Source organism: Xenopus laevis, chromosome 1L (genome assembly GCF_017654675.1).
Source record: "Xenopus laevis strain J_2021 chromosome 1L, Xenopus_laevis_v10.1, whole genome shotgun sequence".
Classification (NCBI taxonomy): Eukaryota; Metazoa; Chordata; class Amphibia; order Anura; family Pipidae; genus Xenopus; species Xenopus laevis.
Window position 1 is genome coordinate 208819468 of NC_054371.1, and position 18846 is coordinate 208838313.

The 18846-nt window shown below is 42.5% G+C and overlaps 1 protein-coding gene across 1 annotated transcript in view; it reads left to right on the plus strand.

Moving 5' to 3' along the window:
• dhx29.L (DEAH-box helicase 29 L homeolog) overlaps positions 1-18846 on the plus strand; it is a gene marked incomplete in the record, with an annotated part of 47363 nt that overhangs the window by 27252 nt on the left and 1265 nt on the right. Inside the window, 15 exon segments of the mRNA NM_001097932.1 lie at positions 3175-3315; positions 3738-3881; positions 7610-7614; positions 7617-7626; positions 7628-7636; positions 7638-7640; positions 9307-9393; positions 9959-10047; positions 11696-11824; positions 12546-12621; positions 13294-13518; positions 15156-15292; positions 15570-15660; positions 17285-17587; positions 17894-18025. Coding sequence (NP_001091401.1) covers positions 3175-3315; positions 3738-3881; positions 7610-7614; positions 7617-7626; positions 7628-7636; positions 7638-7640; positions 9307-9393; positions 9959-10047; positions 11696-11824; positions 12546-12621; positions 13294-13518; positions 15156-15292; positions 15570-15660; positions 17285-17587; positions 17894-18025 — 1581 coding nt within the window.

An 18846-nucleotide genomic window follows, 5' to 3' on the forward strand; every position in this document is an offset into this window, starting at 1 on the left:
TAGCACTTAATGAGAGCGGTTGAGCCCAGTCAATACGGCCTTAACCTTCCCGGGGTCCATCTCCAACCCCTTACCAGATATGTTGAACCCCAAAAACTGTACCTCACGCACATGTTGTCGGTGGTCACCCAAGTTAGAGTAAAAAATTAAAATATCATCAAGATATAGTGAATAAAGTACCCCCTTTTGTAAAATATAGGGATATTATAAGTTACCGAGGAGTTTCATGACCATATAAAAACACGAGGCCGAAGGCCGAGTGTTTTTATACAGGTCATGGAACTCCGAGGTAACTTCTAATATCCTCATATTTTACAACTGGGGGTACTTTATTTATTATAATACACAAATTTCAATGAGTCATGTGACAGAAATGACATCAGAACTCACCGTTTATAACTGATGACATCAGAACTCACCGTTTATAAGGATATAATTTACAGGATATTCATGGCTTTTGTGTATTATACACTACTACAAATAGCCCAAGTAAATCCCGGAAAATGTCTGACAAATTCTTGAAACCCTGCGGGGGCATTGCATAGGCCAAGCATCATGACCAAATACTAGTGACCATCTCTGGTGTTAAAGGCCATTTTCCACTCATCCCCCCTCCCTAATACAAATGAGGTTATATGCACCTCTAAGATCAAGTATAGTGTAGATGGTGGCATTCTTGACTTGATCAAACAACTCTGTAATTAGCGGAAGGGGATATAGTTTTTTTACCGTCATTTTATTAAAAGCCACGATAATCAATGCAAAAGCGAAGGCCCCCATCTTTTTTGCCCACAAAAAAGAAACCAGCCCCAGCAGGAGAATTGGAGGGCCTAATAAAACCTCTTTCTAGATTTTCTTCAATATAATCTTTCATAGCTTGAGCCTCAGGCAAAGAAAGAAGACATGTTCTCCCTCTAGGAGGAGTAGACCCTGGAATCAGATCAACAGGACAGTCGTAGCGCCTATGTGGGGGTAATGTTTCAGCTGGTTTTTTGGAAAACACATCTGCAAAATCAGCATAGGGTGAAGGTAAGCCCTCAAGAGAGGTAACTACCACCATTTTAGGAGAATTTAAACAAGAATCTAAACACTTACATCCCCACTCAATAACTTCCCCAGTTACCCAATCTAAATGGGGGCTGTGTAAATTAATCACTCAAGAACTTTCATAGCATGAGAAGTCAATGCAATGTGTCTGTAATCACTGTAAGTAATAGGATGCTTCCACTTTGGCTGCTCCTTAGCTCACTGTCTTAACAGGTTGCAGCTGGTGGAAAGAGGGGCTTGTTTATACAGAGGCTTCTCGATGACCTACTGATTTGTTTTGATTCTGCTCCTACAAATAAAGAAGTAGACAGAGAAAGTTATCACTAAGCCCTCAAAGGAGAACTAAAGCCTAACTAAAGAAATAGGTAGAAATGTTGTTCATTATGTTTTGTGCTTCTGTACCAGCCCAAGGCAACCGCAGCCCTTTAACTGTAAAGATCTGTGTCTCCAAAGATGCCCCAGTAGCTCCCCATCTTCTGCTGATTCACTGCACATGCTCTGTGCTGCTGTCACTTACTGAGCTTAGGGACTTATATTACAGGCCAACCTTATTTTCTGCTTGATAATTAGTGACGACCCCTAAGCTTAGCTTCTCAACAGCTGCTCAGAGCCCACTGAGCATGTGAGTGTCACAGACACTTTCCAAGATGGTGACCCCCTGTGACAAGTTTGAAGTCCCGGATCATTGCTGCTATTGACAAGCTGAAACTTTAAGCAGGTGCAATAAGTTTGGGATATAAAATATGGCATTTTTAGCCATATTCAATTCTAGGGTTTACGGTACTTCTTCTTAATATCTAGAGTCTGCTGCCTGTGTCTCTTAAGTGCTGACGGCGTGTTGGCAGTTTCCTGCATTATTTGGCTTGATCCCCTTTATCTTTCACTGTATCTCCTGTTTGTGCCATCTGACATTGAGCATCTTGTCTTTACTTTCATCCAGGCACCTGAACATTGTACAGGTATAGGATCGCTTATCCGGAAACCCGATATCCAGAAAGCTCCGAATTACGGAATGGCTGTCTCCCATAGACAAGAAACAAAGATACCGGCACACAAGGCTTGCTTGCAGGGAAACCCTTGCTTTAATTCAAAAGTGCGGAAGTGCAACGTTTCGGGGACACGCCCCTTTCTCAAGCATGGGGGCGTGTCCCCGAAACATTGCACTTCTGCACTTTTGAATTAAAGCAAGGGTTTCCCTGCAAGCAAACCTTGTGTGCCGGTATCTTTGTTTCTTGACTCAATTTGGAGGTTGCCGTACCCTCTATTACTGAGCACCAGGCATATCTTCAGGAGGTTGCTGTGGGTGTGCGCCTGCTCTATCTTGTTCCAGTGTCTCCCATAGACTCCATTTTATCCAGATAATCCAAATTTTTAAAAATGATTTCCTTTTTCTCTGTAATAATAAAACAGTACCTTGTACTTGATCCCAACTAAGATATAATTAATCCTTATTGAAAGCAGAACCAGCCTATTGGGTTTATTTAATGTTTAAATGAATTTCTAGTAGACTTAAGGCATGAAGACCTAAATTACGGAAAGATCCGTTATCCGGCAAACCCCAGGTCCTGAGCATTCTGGATAACAGGTCCCATACCTGTAGTTTTATCTTGATGAGCTCCCTCTGCTGCTAGCTTGTAGATTTCGCATCTTGTCTTCTGATTGCAGATATGAATTGTTGGATGATGTAGTCCTTTCGTTGTTTAGTTTGGTTCAACTTCAGAGTTAGGCACCGCCAGACCTAGTGACTTTCACAATATAAAGAATAAACTCTGGAGAACCAATTGCTGATTAGTGATTCATTTATTCAAAACCAGTGCACGACATGTTTCGGGCCCAGTGGCCACAAGCACCTGAGGAAGGGCCACTGGGCCCGAAACATGTTGTGCACTGGTTTTGAATAAATGAATCACTAATCAGCAATTGGTTCTCCAGAGTTTATTCTTCTGATTGCAGTCTCATTGCAGTCTTCATTTGTTGGTGGGTGATATATTGAACAATAGCGAATAACCGAATGTTCCCTTTTTAGGGGCAGTCTGTATGTGAGTCCAATCAACACTGTGTGCTGGTTACTGTCAGGTTTGTTAGACAGATGCTTTGTATAAATATATTTTATAAACTTTCTTTAAGGTTTTTCATCTGGAAGATGTGGTGGAAGCAACGGGATTTGTCCTGGAACAAGATTCTGAGTATTGCCAGAAATTCTTAGAGGACGAGGAAGAAATAACTCTCAGTGTCACTGGCAAAGGGGGAAGCAGCAAGAAGTACCAGGTAATGTTGCAAACGTTTAATGGGCATTTTATATACCAAGATAAAGCCGAATGTTGGCAGTATTACATTTTCTGATTTATATGGTTTTACCCAAACGTCAGTGACTGGTGCCTTTTGGAATGCATGCTCAATAGGGAACAATTTCTTTTCCTCTCCACCCTATAAGGATGTTTGTTGTTTACGTCACATTGACTATTGAATGGGACAGCTATAAAGAAATGGCTTTTGTTCTTTGGATCAATTTATATCGGATTAGAATATCACCGCAAACGCTGGATTATCAGAGTCTTCATCAGACTGTGGCATTTGTTCTCCATTACAATTCATTTTAACCATAGACACACATATAGTTCTGTATATTATTAACATTCTCAGTAATTGTATGTTTATATTAGAATTAAAGAAAGTGTTTTCCCCCTCAGGAGTTTATTCCTGCTCAGTCCGGCACTGGGCTGGATTTGGGTGCACGCTACCAGCGCTATAGCAGTCAGACACGCCACGCCGTTCTCTACATGAATCCAAACAAAATCAACCTGGATCTCATCTTGGAGCTACTTGTTTTCTTGGGTATGTGAAAGGCAAAGCAACATGACTTCCTCCTGAATGTGGGGATATTATGACAGTGGGAATCCTGCGGTGTCCTTTGGGCAGAGTGCAGTTTAACCACAAAATCTGCTTCAGTTTGTCCTATTTTTCATTCTTTTAAAGTTATTTTTACAGTTCAATTATTTTCTAGCTTACCGGATATTTAAAGAGGAACAAACCCTTTACGGTTAGATTGAGCATGTCAAAGAAAAGTCATTTATACACTCAATAACTGCTGAATCATTTCCTTGTTCTTTTGAGAACAATCAGTATTTTTGTGGCAGCGGAGGATGCTGTTATTTCTGACTGGCCGTGATTTGTTTTGTAACGCTGAAGTCAGCAAATAAATGGTAGCCGCTTAGCCACTTAGCAATTGAAAATATATTCTTTTATTCTCTTGAATTCTAAGAGAATTCTTCAGCACAGTGAAGCAATGTGTCAGGTCACGCAATAAACCTTACTGATAAGTAGGCTATATTTTTTAACAGTGAAATGTTTTATTCGCTTTTTCAAAAACATATGATAAACTTACATAAGCATATAAAAAAAGTAAAACAGACCATAAAAAAATAGAAAAAAAAAACAGGAAAGAAAAAAAAACCTAAAAACAAGTTAAAAAAATAAATAAATAAAAAAAATATAGATATATATATGTATATGTAGCGGCTGGATTTCTCACAATGTTGTACGGCTATTCATATTATAGCTATAACATATTGTCAGATCTTCTTCTAAAGGTTTCAATAATAAATGGTTCATACCGAGAAGAGTAAGGGATCATTTTCAGATGCTAACCAAGGGAGCCATATTCTGTTGTAAAGCCTCAATATCGTTTTGTAACATATATGTCATTTTTTTGTTAGTTGCTATGTCTATGATTTTTGTTTTGAGCATAGTTAGAGGTAAGGTGTTCTTCTTCCAGTTGCAAGCAATTATGAGTCTTGCTGCCATGAGAATATGCTGGGATTATCTATAAAACAGCTGAATAATGTCGTTTTTCAATGGTCTTCTAGGTATCCTTGCTTGACCTTAGTTTGTTCAAGTCAGGATTTCTTGCTCGATGGCTTTTCTTGATCTTGATTAAATGGATATTTAATCAGGGGAGGCAGTTTTCTAGCAGTCTTTATGATGCTTAGTAGTCCAGCAATGTGTGTAAGTCTTATTGAACACATGTCTTGGTGATGTCACATGCATGCCTGTTGCTCTTTGATGACACATCCGCTGATGTCATACATAGGGGCGCACACAGGTTTGGTGCCTAGGGCAGCACCAGACTTGAATACACTACTGTAATATTCTGGCATGTTACATTTCATGGAAAGCCTGTCATCAGTTTGATATTTGACTGCTCTATAGGTGCAACCTTTTTACTTCTTGTGCTGTTTTTTGCTCTTAGACATAAGCCCAGAGTACAGGAATGTGACGAAGGAGCCCTGCTGCTGATCCTTCTTGCCTAAGGCCTCTCGCCTAGATGAATCACAAGCAGCTTTTAGATGACTTCCGATCTAACTCGTCGGCTGCCGACCCCTCACTACCCTGCCTCCCCACCTCGCCACCAGACGATCCACACGTCTGGTTCCCTATCCACCAGCGTGTCGCAGCAACCTCCTACCGGTACCACAAACACCCACGCTCCCTTACGCACACAGTCGTTGGTGCTTCGCTACAATCGGCCTGCCGACCCTTAATCGCGGAGGGCCGTGACCAGCAGTCTATGCGACCGCCGCCACACGCTGAGCTCGGAGACCCTCAGTGCTCCGTCTTAAGGTGTCCTCTCCGCATTTCCTGCTCGCGCCGAGCATATCGCATATCTCTTTTTCTCTCCGCATACACCCTATACGCAGGGTTGCTATTCTTTCAAAGATGTGGCGCCATGCTACGAGCAACAGTAGCTACGACGCAGTCGAGCGCTCCGCGCCCCCGCCTGCCGGTACTTCACAAACTCCGCCAGATCTCACCATCTTTCTTGCACCACGACGCTTCCTCGACTGCCTCTAGATGGTGTGGCCGCGTTAAGGCTTTTTGCCACACTAGTTTCCGAGTGGCCGCTCCCCGAGCCCGCCCCACCCAGGTCGCCGCGTCGTGCCCTGGTCCTGCTTTTCCCCTGACCTCTCATATCCACTTACTAGAAGCCCTCATAACTTACGAACTGCGCCGCGCCCCACGCCCGAGCCGGCCACCCACCTGCCCGCACGCCGGCCCCCTTCGCTTCACATTGACCTCGACATTCACATACCGCCCGAGCTCCGGACCCTTGCCGCCCGCTCTCCCGCCCACCCCGCACAGCCCGCGTCATACTCTCCCTCAACCTCCTTCGTCTTCCATGCGCACGCCGCACAGAGCGGGGTTCTCGCATGACGCCCAGCACGCACAGACGATGCCCGCTCGAAAAGTTACGTCCGCTATGGGCGGCCCCCGTTCTATTTAATTGCAGAAGGGCCATAACATGAGCACGCTTCTGTGATTTTCCACTCTGACCCCACCACCCAGTTCACCTCTCTTTCCCAGTCTCCCTCGGCGCCGTCACACCCCGGACGCATCCTCCGCGCGGGCCACCTGCCCCGAGAACGCGCGCCCGGCGGTCGAACCATAAGATCAAGGCACGGTTTGGAAAAAAACAAAAACAAGAACACACTGGTTCCATCAAGTCTCGACCCCGCCTTTGTAAGACGCTTTATTGTTTAACACTGCCCTAAAACTGCCCAGGTTGCATCAGCAAGGAAGGCCTAAAACACACCATCTGCACAAGTCACCTCCTTCCAATTTGCCTCACGGCCGGCGAAGACAAAAAAATTCCTTCCCCTGACTCTTAACAATGGCAAATTGGGCTCAGTCTCGGAGGGGAGTTCTCCACTAAAAATTTAGAATTATTTCCGCGATTAAAAAAAACAAAACTTCCCACTCCAGCTAAAACCAGTCACAGTCGTGTAGAAGTCAATGGCAGAGGTCCCTTGAACCACACGAAGATGTTTTAAGCCTTCATGATTTTTGGGGGGGGGGTTTTTTTCAGTTTTTTGCGCTCGTAACTCTATTACTCCCATTTCACCCATAACTCTATCAGAGTTTTTTGCCCGATTGCATTCAATTAAGATTTTTCATAAATAAGCAAGTTGTGATCCAGTCTGATTCACCCACTAATCCCTCAAATTTTTCCAAAATATATTCCAGACAAATACCTGTGTTTCAAAGATTTATGGTACAGGGCAGGCCCGGACTGACAATCTGTCTGTTCGGGCATTTGCCCGAGGGGCCGCTGTACATTTTATATAAGTGGGCCGCTCCTGAGCTATAATCCAAATTAGAAACGTCCTTGCAATGAAACTGGAGGGCTCTAGGACCGCTCCTCGATCTAATCTTCCGGCTCAGCCCCTCCCACTCCTCTCTCTTCTTGAGCTGCTGCTGGTGCCGCTGCAGGGAGGAGGGGGGGGGGTGTTAGGGCTACAATTGGTTTTTTATTGTTCCAGGATGTGGAGCCAGTGCAGCGTGAATACTCCTCCACGCGTCGCCTCATGGTTCTGCCTTTCCCTCTCCTGCCAGAGGATGGGATAGGGCCATGGGGGAGAGCGCTGCAGCCTGTGTGTGTATCTGTGTGTGAGAGAGAGAGAGAGAGAGAGAGAGAGTGCTGCGAGCTCTAGTTCAACTCTCTGTTCCACTCTCAGTGCAGATTCTGGGAGACAGGGTGCAGGGAGCTGTAGTTTGTCATGACTTGTCTGCAGCAAGAGGAGCTCAGGACAGGGAGAGATCTCTCATTCCTCAAGTGCAGAGAAATGCATCTTTGCAATTGGTCATTAAGTAGGACATTGGCAGCACAAGGGCCTCAGAAGCAAAGCCTCATGATGAGCTGATGTAGTTGTAACCATAGCAACCCACAGGTGGGCTCTAACCTCTCATCTCATCATTTGCTGCTGCCTGAATCTGCAGGGAAAGAAGTTTAAACTTAGAGGGTTACTGGACAGTTGGAATATTTGCCCTTGGGGAAAGATGATGGGGCAGTTTATGTGCAGCCTTTGCCCAGGCACAAAACATCTCTGCAGCTGGACTCCATATACTGCACACTGGCAGCCCCCCACCTATAGTCCCACCAGCCATCAGCATCCTCAGGCATCCATTGCCCCAAACTGTCAGTGGGGCCCCCAATGTCCTCTAAACTACTGATTGTGCCCATCTTGTCATGGACTTGTAATAGAACTGCAATCATAAATGTAACCCCAGGAGTCTGTCTGGCTTGCAGAGACTGTTTCTTTCTGTTTATTCTGTTACCCACATTATATTGTATGTGACTATAAATGATTGGCACCTCCCTACTCCCATATGTATAAATACAAATATACAGAGAAGGAATGTTCTGGGCACACAATAAGCTATACCCCCATACTGTACTGTCTAAGGGAATCAATATGGCACCTCCCTCCCACCATATACCATTCTCATTATATATCTCATTATATACTCACACACAAACTTTGCTACCTGTATATCCTGCACATCTACATTTACCAAATTCCAATTCCTATATCCAATATATGAGTGGAAGTGTACAAGACCATCGCATGTTAACATGCGGGCTGCTTTGATTTTTTTTGCCTGGGCTGCTTTTTACCCCCAGTCCGGCCCTGGTACAGGGTATGAGAAAACCTATAGAGTTGTTCTTGCCAGGAAAAGTGCTGTTTATGGTCCCATTCAGCTCAATTTCCCCTGTGGTGTAGTGATGTTCCCCTGACCAGCTGAGCCACTAACATTTTTATAGAAGCTTAGGGAAATAAAGCTTAAAGGAAAACTATACCCCCCAAACAATGTAGGTCTCTATAAAAAGATATTGCATAAAACAGCTCATATGTAAAATCCTGCTTCATGTAAATAAACCATTTTCATAATAATACACTTTACTAGTAGTATGTGCCATTGGGTAATCATACATAGAAAATTGCCATTTTAAAAAATAAGGGCCGCCCCCTAGGATCGTAGGATTCACTGTACTCACAAACAAACCAAACAAACCATACATGTTAGGTCACATGAGCCAATTAACAGACAGAGTTGTGTCTTTTGCTTCCACACTTCTTCCTGTTACAGTTAGAGCTGAAGTATTTCTGGTCAGGTGATCTCTGAGGCAGCACACAGACCATCATGAAATGGGGGTTCAAGGCAAGAGATGTAAAAGGGCAATATTTACTTAAATATATATTCCAGTTTGGTAAGATTCTTTAATATGCCACTTAATATGATATGAACTATCTGTTGCTTAAGTGTTCATTTTGGGGGTATAGTTTTCCTTTAAGGTAATTAAATATGTCTTCAGTCCTTAATATTCCTATTAAACAAATCCAGTAATGTAAAATAAAAATGATGTTGTTGTGACCCTATAACTATAGCTAAGAGTTAAAATGTATATTTTTTTTTCCTTTTAGGTATAAATTAATAGCCCTCCATTCAATCCTTTCCAGCCAAGACCAGGCTGAAGCATTCATACTCCCACCTGCTGGAACAAGAAAGGTAAGTCTTGCTTCTTCAATATCTGTTCTACATTTAGGGCAGGGGCACACGGGCAGATCCGGGGAGATTTAGTCTCCTGGCGACTCATCGCCTCTTCTGCGGGACGACAATCTCCCCAAACTGCCTTCCACCTGCTATAATGAGAAAACGCCAGCGACAATGCACTTGCGGTGCTTCGATTTCCTCGTGAGGCAACTTCGGAAATCGAAGCGCCGTGAATGCATTGTCGCTGGTGTGTTCTCATTATAGCCGGCAGAAGGCAGATCGGGGAGATTGTCGCCCCGCAGAAGAGGTGATTAGTCGCCAGACAACTAAATCTTCCCGAATCTGCCCAGTGTGCCCCTGTCCTTAGGCAAGTTGTATTGAAGGGACAGTAGTTCCAAATAATGGACATGAAAGGGGTGGTAATTAGAACAAGCAAGCTGAGATTTAGGTAGAATCAGGGAACATAACCTCAGCTTGCTTAATGGTGTGGCCTGAATGGTTATTTCATGGGATGTATACTTTAGTTTAGTATATGTACAATAGGTTGGATTGAACTAATAGAGCTTTTTGCTGTTTTCAGATTGTTTTGGCTACAAATATTGCAGAAACTGGCATTACCATCCCAGATGTGGTGTTTGTCATTGACGCAGGAAGAACTAAGGAAAACAGGTGATTAATTTATGTTTTATTTATGTTGTTAGTTGTCAGTATCTAGTAAAGGAATATGGCTTACAGGTTTTAGTGAGCCAAGATAAATGGCAATGGGAAATACAAATCAGCCGCAATCCCCCCCAAAAGAGTACAGAATTCAAAAGTATTCCAATAAAGTATCGTTTAAAAGACTAAAATAATAATGGCACCATATAACTACTGACAAACTATTACCTATCCAATGATTATATCTGGCCATGTTATTGTTGGATTTTCTTTATGTGCTACAGAAGGAGGGTCGTTGCACTAGTACAAAAAGATCAGAAAGGGATTAGGAATTGTGTATTGTGCCAGAGTAAAGTTCCCCATAGACGCAAAGACTTTTCTTGCCGAACGACCGATTTTAGCGAAGTCCGACCAATCCTTCAAAAATATTGTGCGGTTAGTGGGATTCGAACAATCGTACATCTTACGATTTTTCGGCCGACATCTGTCCGAAAATTAATCGACCAGGTTAAAAAATCTGTATCAGTCCCAGTGCAATCTAGCTATGTTTGCAGGGCCAAGCAGGCAGCTACCATTTGTTTTCCTGGCAAATTGTCTTTTTAGTTGATGGACAATTCTTACGATCGTTTCGAGATAATCGTGGTCTCACAATGAAGATCGGATCTTTTAAAAATCTTTGCAATTTATCGTCTTAAGCTGGCCATAGATGTAAAGACCAAATGACCGGAAGGAAGAGAATTTTGAAATATATCTATTGGTGATAATTTAGGGATATTGTTAACAGAATAGTGAGGGTTTAGTACAAATGGGTTAAAAACTATTTGCTTGGAAGGAAAAGCTTAACTTTACTGCTGGTTTTTGGCACCTATTATTCTTATATGGATACATCAATTTAAAAGTTAACTTTTAGTATGATGTAGAGAGTGATATTCTGAAAATTTACAATAGGTTTTTTTTTTTTATTATTTGTGGTTTTTGAGTTATTTCGCTTTTTAATCAGCAGCTCTTCAGGAATCTGGTTGCTAGGGTCCATATTACCCTAGCAGCCATGCACTGATTTGAATAAGAGACTGGAATATAAATAGGAGAGGGCCTGAATAGAAAGATAACTAATAAAAAGTATCAATAACAATAAAATGTGTAGCCTTACAGAACATTATGTTTTTAGATGGGGTCAGTGACCCCTGTTTAAAAGCATCAGAAGGCAAATAATTTAGGAAGGAAATTGTCAGAAAGACCAATTGAAAAGTTGCTAAGAAATGGCCATTCTATAAGATACAAAAAATTAACTTAAAGCGATACTGACATCATAGGAACGTGTTAGTATCAAGTAAATGCTGCATCCAGAAAAGTTCCCCTCAAAGCCCACCACAAACCTGCGTTCACCCGATCCTCCGACACTGCTAAATTCCCTGAGCTACTCAAGATCATGGGCACTAATGAGACAGATGCCAGTAGCCCTTTAAATTGTGTCCAAAATGAACATCCTTCAGTGAGTAAAGCAACATTTCTTTACAGCAGAGGTTACCAAACTATGGGGCTGCAACCTAGTTTGTGCAAATTGAATTAACTGATGGGGGCAGCCAGAAAGCGAGCTAGTTATGATTTTGTTTAGTTTGGTGAAGACTTTGATGAAGCTTCTTTGGTTTCTGGTTTGCAGGTATCATGAGAGCAGCCAGATGAGCTCTTTGGTGGAGACGTTTATAAGTAAAGCCAGTGCCCTGCAGCGCCAAGGGAGAGCCGGGAGAGTCAGAAACGGGTACTGCTTCCGACTGTACACAAGGGAGAGGTAAGTTGCCCTTTACATTCAATAACCCTAGATTGTATTATGTAACCATAAGAGTACAATTTAAAAGGAAAACATGGCCCATTTATCAGGACATAATATAAGTGACATCTACAACCCTCTGGTGTCCCCGGCTATTATTTATGCGCCACTGAGAGCAACAAATCTCCATGAAAATGCATCTCCATTTGAAAACAACTGAAATTTCTGGTGGTAAAACCAACATATCACAAAGTCCCCTGAGGTTTCCTCCAGAGGCAACTTTTGGTAACTTCTCAATATGTTGATTTTACCACCAGAGATTTCAGTTATTTCCAATGGACACGCATTTTTGGGAGATTTGTCGCTCGCAGTGGCGCATAAATAATCGCTGGCGACAAATCACCCTGTCGGCCACTGCCCTAACAGTGCAACAACTGGAGGGCAGCCATCTGTGCATCCCCGAAATACTGATGGTTTCAAAGTCTGTTGTGTCCTTTGTACTGAAATGTATGTTTTTTTTTTTTGTTTTTTTTTTAACTCAAGGGGCCTCTGTGTAAGGTTGTTAACTCATACATGCAGCATGCTTACATTAGTCTGTTGGATTTGGGTAATACGACAAAAGGTGATTCCTCTGTACTTTGAAACTGTTCCCCAAAAAGGATTACCTTGAGTATAGTTGCTCTGATCTAATATTGCTTAAACTAGCAGCCCTTCCGTTCTAATGAATTTATTTATTCAACAGGTTTGAGAGCTTCATGGAATATTCTGTTCCAGAAATCCTGCGAGTGCCATTGGAAGAACTCTGTCTGCACATAATGGTGAGATATTCTACTTTCTAAGCTAATGCATTTAACCCTCTATGTGCTATCCACCATAAAATTACCGTTGTGCCACTGCAGTAGATTCTACAATTCTGACTTCCCCTTTAATCTAAATTGCTCTGCCTGTTTACTGCCATCATGCGGCAACATCAATGGGACCCTGGCACTGAAAGGATCATATTCTTCTCTTTGATAATTCACCATTTCTTATACACACACATATGTATTTATAGATTTGTCATGTGAATGTTTAGTTCTGGGGTGGGGGGGGATGTTTATTTTCATGTAGGGATGCACCTAATCCAGAATTCAGTTCAGGATCAGCCTTTTTCAGCAGGATTTGGATTCGGCCGAAGCGAATCCTAATTTGAATATGCAAATTAGGGGCGGGGAGGAAAATCGCGTGACTTTTTGTCACAAAACAGGGAAGTAAAACATTTTCAAGCAAATGATTAAGGGATCTACTTCCGAAATGCGTTAGGCATTTTTCAGCAGTCTGACAATAAACCTTTGCCCAGAAGTGGCGTCCATTTCCCCCAAATTTTCCCCTTCCCATTCGGTTTGGTATTCAGTCGACTCTTTCAAGAAGGGTTCGTAAATAAGGTGCATCCCTATTTTCATGTTTTTCTGCCTGGTCCGATACAGTTTTCTGTTTCTTCCATCTTGTAGAAGTGTGACCTTGGCTCCCCTGAGGATTTCCTATCAAAAGCGTTAGACCCGCCTCAGCTTCAAGTTATCAGTAATGCAATGAGCCTGCTGCGGAAGATTGGGGCATGTGAACTGAGCCAGCCCAAACTCACCCCCCTGGGCCAACACCTAGCTGCCCTGCCAGTCAATGTGAAGATTGGCAAGATGCTTATCTTCGGTGCTATTTTTGGCTGCCTGGATGCAGTAGTACGTTTTATTACGTTTTATTATTATGTATATCTCTGTGTGTTTGCTGCTAAATTCATGTGATTACTGCAAGTACATTATTATTACACATTTCTTCTATACGCTGTTGGGCCAGCATTTAAAACATGGGTGCCTCCATGCCTGATATCTGTGCAGAATGTGAGCTTGGCGGTACATAATTGTGGTTCCTGCAGGTTCCTTGCTCCTGATGTTTCTATATGATTTTTAAAGGGGAAGGAAACCTAGTCGGCGCAAACCCCCCACCCCCCCTCCCGTTTGTTGCCCACCCTCCCTCCACCCCCTGGCCTACCCGTCCCGCTGGGCAAATGCCCCTAACTTGTTACTTACCCTTCTGCTCAGGTCCAGTCCAGGGAGTTCACCGACGACATCTTCTTCCACGCGATCTTCTTCCTGCTGTGAACGGCGTTTTGGCGCATGCGCAGTAGGATCATTTTGCCGGTACGGATCTACTGCCCATGCGCCAAAAGTCACGCGCATGCGCAGTAGATCGTACCGACGAAATGATCCTACTGCGCATGCGCCGTTCACAGCAGGAATAAGATTGCGTGGAATAAGATCGTCTGTGAACTCCCTGGACTGGACCTGCGCAGAAGGGTAAGTAACAAGTTAGGGGCATTTGCCCAGCGGGACGGGTAGGCCAGGGGGGAGGAGGGAGGGTGGGCAACAAACGGGAGGGGGGGTAGGGGGTTTGCGCCGACTAGGTTTCCTTCCCCTTTAAGGAGATGTTAATTTTATGAACCTAGAATAATCTTTTACTTTCCCACTTTATAAAAAAATTTTTTTTTTTTTTAAACATTACAAACTTACAAACAAATACAATAGAGTGTCTAATAGGGTGTCATTGGATTAGGTCAAGTACAGGCATACACAGAACAGAGAATACAAACGCTTAAGGTTACAGTTGTCGGCACTTGAGTGTGGTTAGTGGTCTAGAGGAGGTTGCATCAGGTTGCAAAGATTAAGTTAGTTAACCAGAGGATCCTGGTTACACCAGTCTCCCTAAATCTTGTCAAATTTATCATAAGCTCCCCTTTTTTCGTAAGTTAGTTTTATGAGAGGAAGGGTTTCCTCTACCAACCGTCTCCAGAAGATTAGAGAGGGGAGGGTTCCCCCCATCCAGTGCGTAATCACCGTTTTCTTAGCATAGAACATGAGTGTACGTAGCCGGACTGTGGCTGCATTGGTGGGAAGTATCTTGTCTATTACCCCTAGCAAACAAACTACTGAGTCCACTACCCGTGGTGTGCCCAGTTTGTTCGCCAAGGTCTCCATTATTTTAGATCAGAATTCTTGTGTGGGGGGACAGGACCAGGCCATATGTATAAAGTCGGCACCAGGAGGCAAATATCATCCTGTCTCCCACCAAATTTCTTCAACTTGAGGGGCGTTATGTAGGCTTGGTGATAAAAAAACACTTTTAAATAAATATGGTATCAGTCAAGGAGTAAAATAAAATTGGCGGTATAACCCCTATTTTAACATGCGTTCAAAGGTTTGTGCTGAATATTGTTTTTGCCTATGGCGTTAACTGAAAAATATCTATTTAGAAATAGTTTTCTATTAAACAGCATTCTAACATCGTTTTTTTTTGGGGTTTTTTTTGCTGTTTGCCACAGGCGACTCTGGCCGCCACCATGACAGAGAAATCTCCATTTGTTACACCTATTGGGGAAAAAGACAGGGCAGACCTGGCAAAGTCATCCATGGCAGTTGCTAATTCTGATCATGTGACTATATTCCGTGCATATCTGGGGTAAGCATACATGTGTCATGCTCCAAACATTTGGTTGTGGGCCTTGTCTGGTAGACTTGAGGGGAAGCAATGCACCAGGTATATGGGAGATGGCGTTAGGAAATTGTGATTTTCTATTATTATTATAATTAACATGTTTTGTTAAGAGCGCCAACATATTTGCACAGCACTGTATTCTTTATACACATTCTCTAAACAGCAGGGAAGGGAAATATGTACTCTGGATATACTCTCTACTATAAGCCAGTTCATAGCAACCTTTTTTTTCCCCTCTCAGGTGGAAGGCGATCAGACCAGAAGGTTATGCTGCTGAAATGAGTTACTGTAGAAAGAATTTTCTTAACAGAAAGGCACTTCTAACTATAGAGGTGGGTCAGCGCCAAACAGGTATTGTGCAAATACATCGTTGTTTGTATTGTTTACTACTCTAAGGCTTAGATTCACGTTGTGCTTTTTCTGCCCGTGTAATACATTGCAAAGTAGAAAAGGGATTAAGGCCGCACCCGCACATCACTACGGCAAACAACTCCAAATTGATCCCTGGACGTCTCCAATTGACTTAAACAGCAATTCGGCAGGGTTTTAAAGAGTATGATAAATCTCAAAACTCGAATCGAATTTGAATAACTCCCTAGTGGAATTTGACAGTTTTGACCATAAAAAAAAAAAATTTAATTCAGATCTTCAATTGGACCCTTGATAAATCTGCCCCTTAGTGTTTCTTTCTGTCTGGGAGACAATAAATACCTGCCTTTTTTCATGCCATTGATTTCTATGCATCTTTGTCATTATTCAAAATGGGGCAGATTTTGGCACTAAAAACTGCATTTTAGGTCTGAAATCCTCTGTGTACACAGTGACAAACTGATCCAATTAAAAAGAATGCCATGAGGCAAGGGTGGTATTTAGCATTTTTTTGCAGCAATATTTGGGCACATTAGTGAAATGATCTGCCACTTGGTCTATACTGCTGCCTGTGTGCTGAAGGTGTTATTAATAGACACGTACTGGAACGTAGTGATGCCATACTTCTTTAGTTCACCATACAGGCACATCAGTACGTCTATTGACACCTTCAGCCCTAAAGAAGTATGCGAAAACAGTGCGTCTCTGCGTGACAGATCATTTCACTAATGTGCCTTAATATTACTGCTATGGGATCCCTGATCGCACTGTGCTGGGGGGCCGCATTATTATTAATTTCATGATGGAGGGCCCGTGTAAATTTGAAAACGGGCCGCACTTTGGACATGCCTGCTCTATTGGCTTAGCTGATGTGTGACTTGCTAGCAGATAAGTAACAAAATAAGTTATGTTATATTACATTTTTAAGGGAATGTAAAGGCAAAAATAAAATCCCAGTTTTACTTTCTTTACTGAAAAAGAAACTTATCACCAATATACTTCAATTAAAAAAATCTGTACCGTTTTTATGAAAAACCAGATTGTATGCAGTGAAATTCCCCCTTCACTACTCTGACTGCTGTGGATACAAATCTCTACATGGTTGCCAGCTGCTCTACAGGGAAACAAACAGATGACCGAGGTTTGCATGGCTGGGAAAGAAGGTGTGAGGGTCGACATTGAGATTAGCTAAGGCTAATCAGGTTATGCAAACAAAACATAAAATAACCCTACACCTGCCATTCAAAAGTACCGTTGTTTCCCTGCAGAGCAGTTGCAGACTGGCTAAAGTTTCCTATTCACAGCAGTCAGAGCAAGTAAAACGAAGTGGAAACTTTACTGCATACAATCCTGCTTCTTATAAAAACTAAAAAAACTAAAAAGTTTCTTTTTCATTAAAGAAAGTAAAATTGGGATTTCATTTTTTTGCCTTTACATCCCCTTTAAAGAAGAGGTAAAAAAAAAGAACCAAGTGACGAATATTGGGTACAGTATACAGTGGGCACTAGATTTTTAATCTATTGATTGCATTAGCACAGGCGTAGTTGCCCTTTTCTTCTTCCATAACCAATGTGATTGTGTTTCAAGGATGTGAAACAAGAGCTAATCCGACTTGTGAGAGCAGCAGGATTTGAGTGCCCCAGATCCGTGGAGGCCAATGGCCTTTCTAGCGCCATGAAAGCCCTTTCTGCCGAAGAGACTTCCCTCCTAAAGGCCATTCTGACAGCTGGACTGTATGACAATGTAGGCAAGATCCTCTTTACAAAGTCCGTTGACATCACAGAGAAACTGGCGTGCATAGTGGAAACCGCACAAGGTAAAGCCCAGGTCCATCCATCCTCAGTGAACAGAGACCTGCAGATCTATGGGTGGCTTCTTTACCAGGAGAAGGTAAGGGATTACAAAGGATTGTCCCCAATATTTGCTCCTTCTCTTAAAACTAACAATTTCAATATCTTTAAAATATTGAGAAGGATAGGAAGTCTTCAAATATTTGTCTGGTTTGTTCTTGTGTGACCCAAGACTAAGAAATTACCAAGGCCTCAAACCTTTAAGTGTATGTTCAAGTAAACAGACTAAAGATTATTGAGAGAAGTCATTGTGCTCTGAATACTGGGTGCTCCCACTTTTATGTCATATGCACAGTGGCTTCATATCATAGAGTCGCTGTATAACTGGTGTTCTGTACTCTTCCAGGTTAAATATTCCAAGGTGTTTCTTCGAGAAACCACACTCATTTCTCCTTTCCCAGTGCTTCTCTTTGGTGGTGATATTGCTGTGCAGCACCGGGAGCGCCTACTGACTGTGGATGACTGGATCCATTTCCAGGTAAAGAAGCGTTTTTACTGTCATTCAGATACACTTTCTTAGTCACATATTGAGGAACCGTGTGGGAAAATGTCCGCAGAGGTAACAGGCAGTCAAAACCAGTCACCTGAGTAGAGGCCACATTAGTAACTTTGAGCAGAATAAATGTTTTTGTTGGAGGTGTGAATTGTTCCCCTTTTTTAAAGTGATGCAGTCCACTAAATAAGAACAGAATACAGTTTATAAACAAATTTCATGTTTTGGTTTTACTGTCCCCTTTTATATGGGGGTGCCTTAATTCTATTTAGTAACCCAGTGTGTTAGGAACAGTAACCATTTACTCTGCTGTTTATTGTGTTAACTCCAGTTATTAGCCTAGTTGTTATACTGCACCAGTGCAGTTACTAGTAGCAACCAATCAGATCATTGCTTTGCACCCTTGTTGTGGGTCAAATTGAGCTAATTAATGAGCATTTGACTCCTGGGCCAATGAGCAAATCGGCAGACTCTTGACCAGTGGCTGCATATTTGGCCTCATGAAATCCTCAGCCAATGCTAAATTTCAGCCTACCTCATCAATATCTAACTGAGCTTCTAGCAGATTTCAGTTGGGGAGGGCAATATTTGAGACCCATACTGAGGCCAATGGGCTGTCAACTTGGTATAGACTGGAGCTGACTGACAATATTCTTCTGTGTTTAAGCACCTTCATTATGTAAGATATTATTATATCAGGCTCATACCCATCCAGTGCTTTGGAGCATACTGCAGTGGGATCTCCAATGTCTCCTCATCAGTAATTTGGGATTAACCTAATTTTCGTTTACCCTAGTTACTCCTTC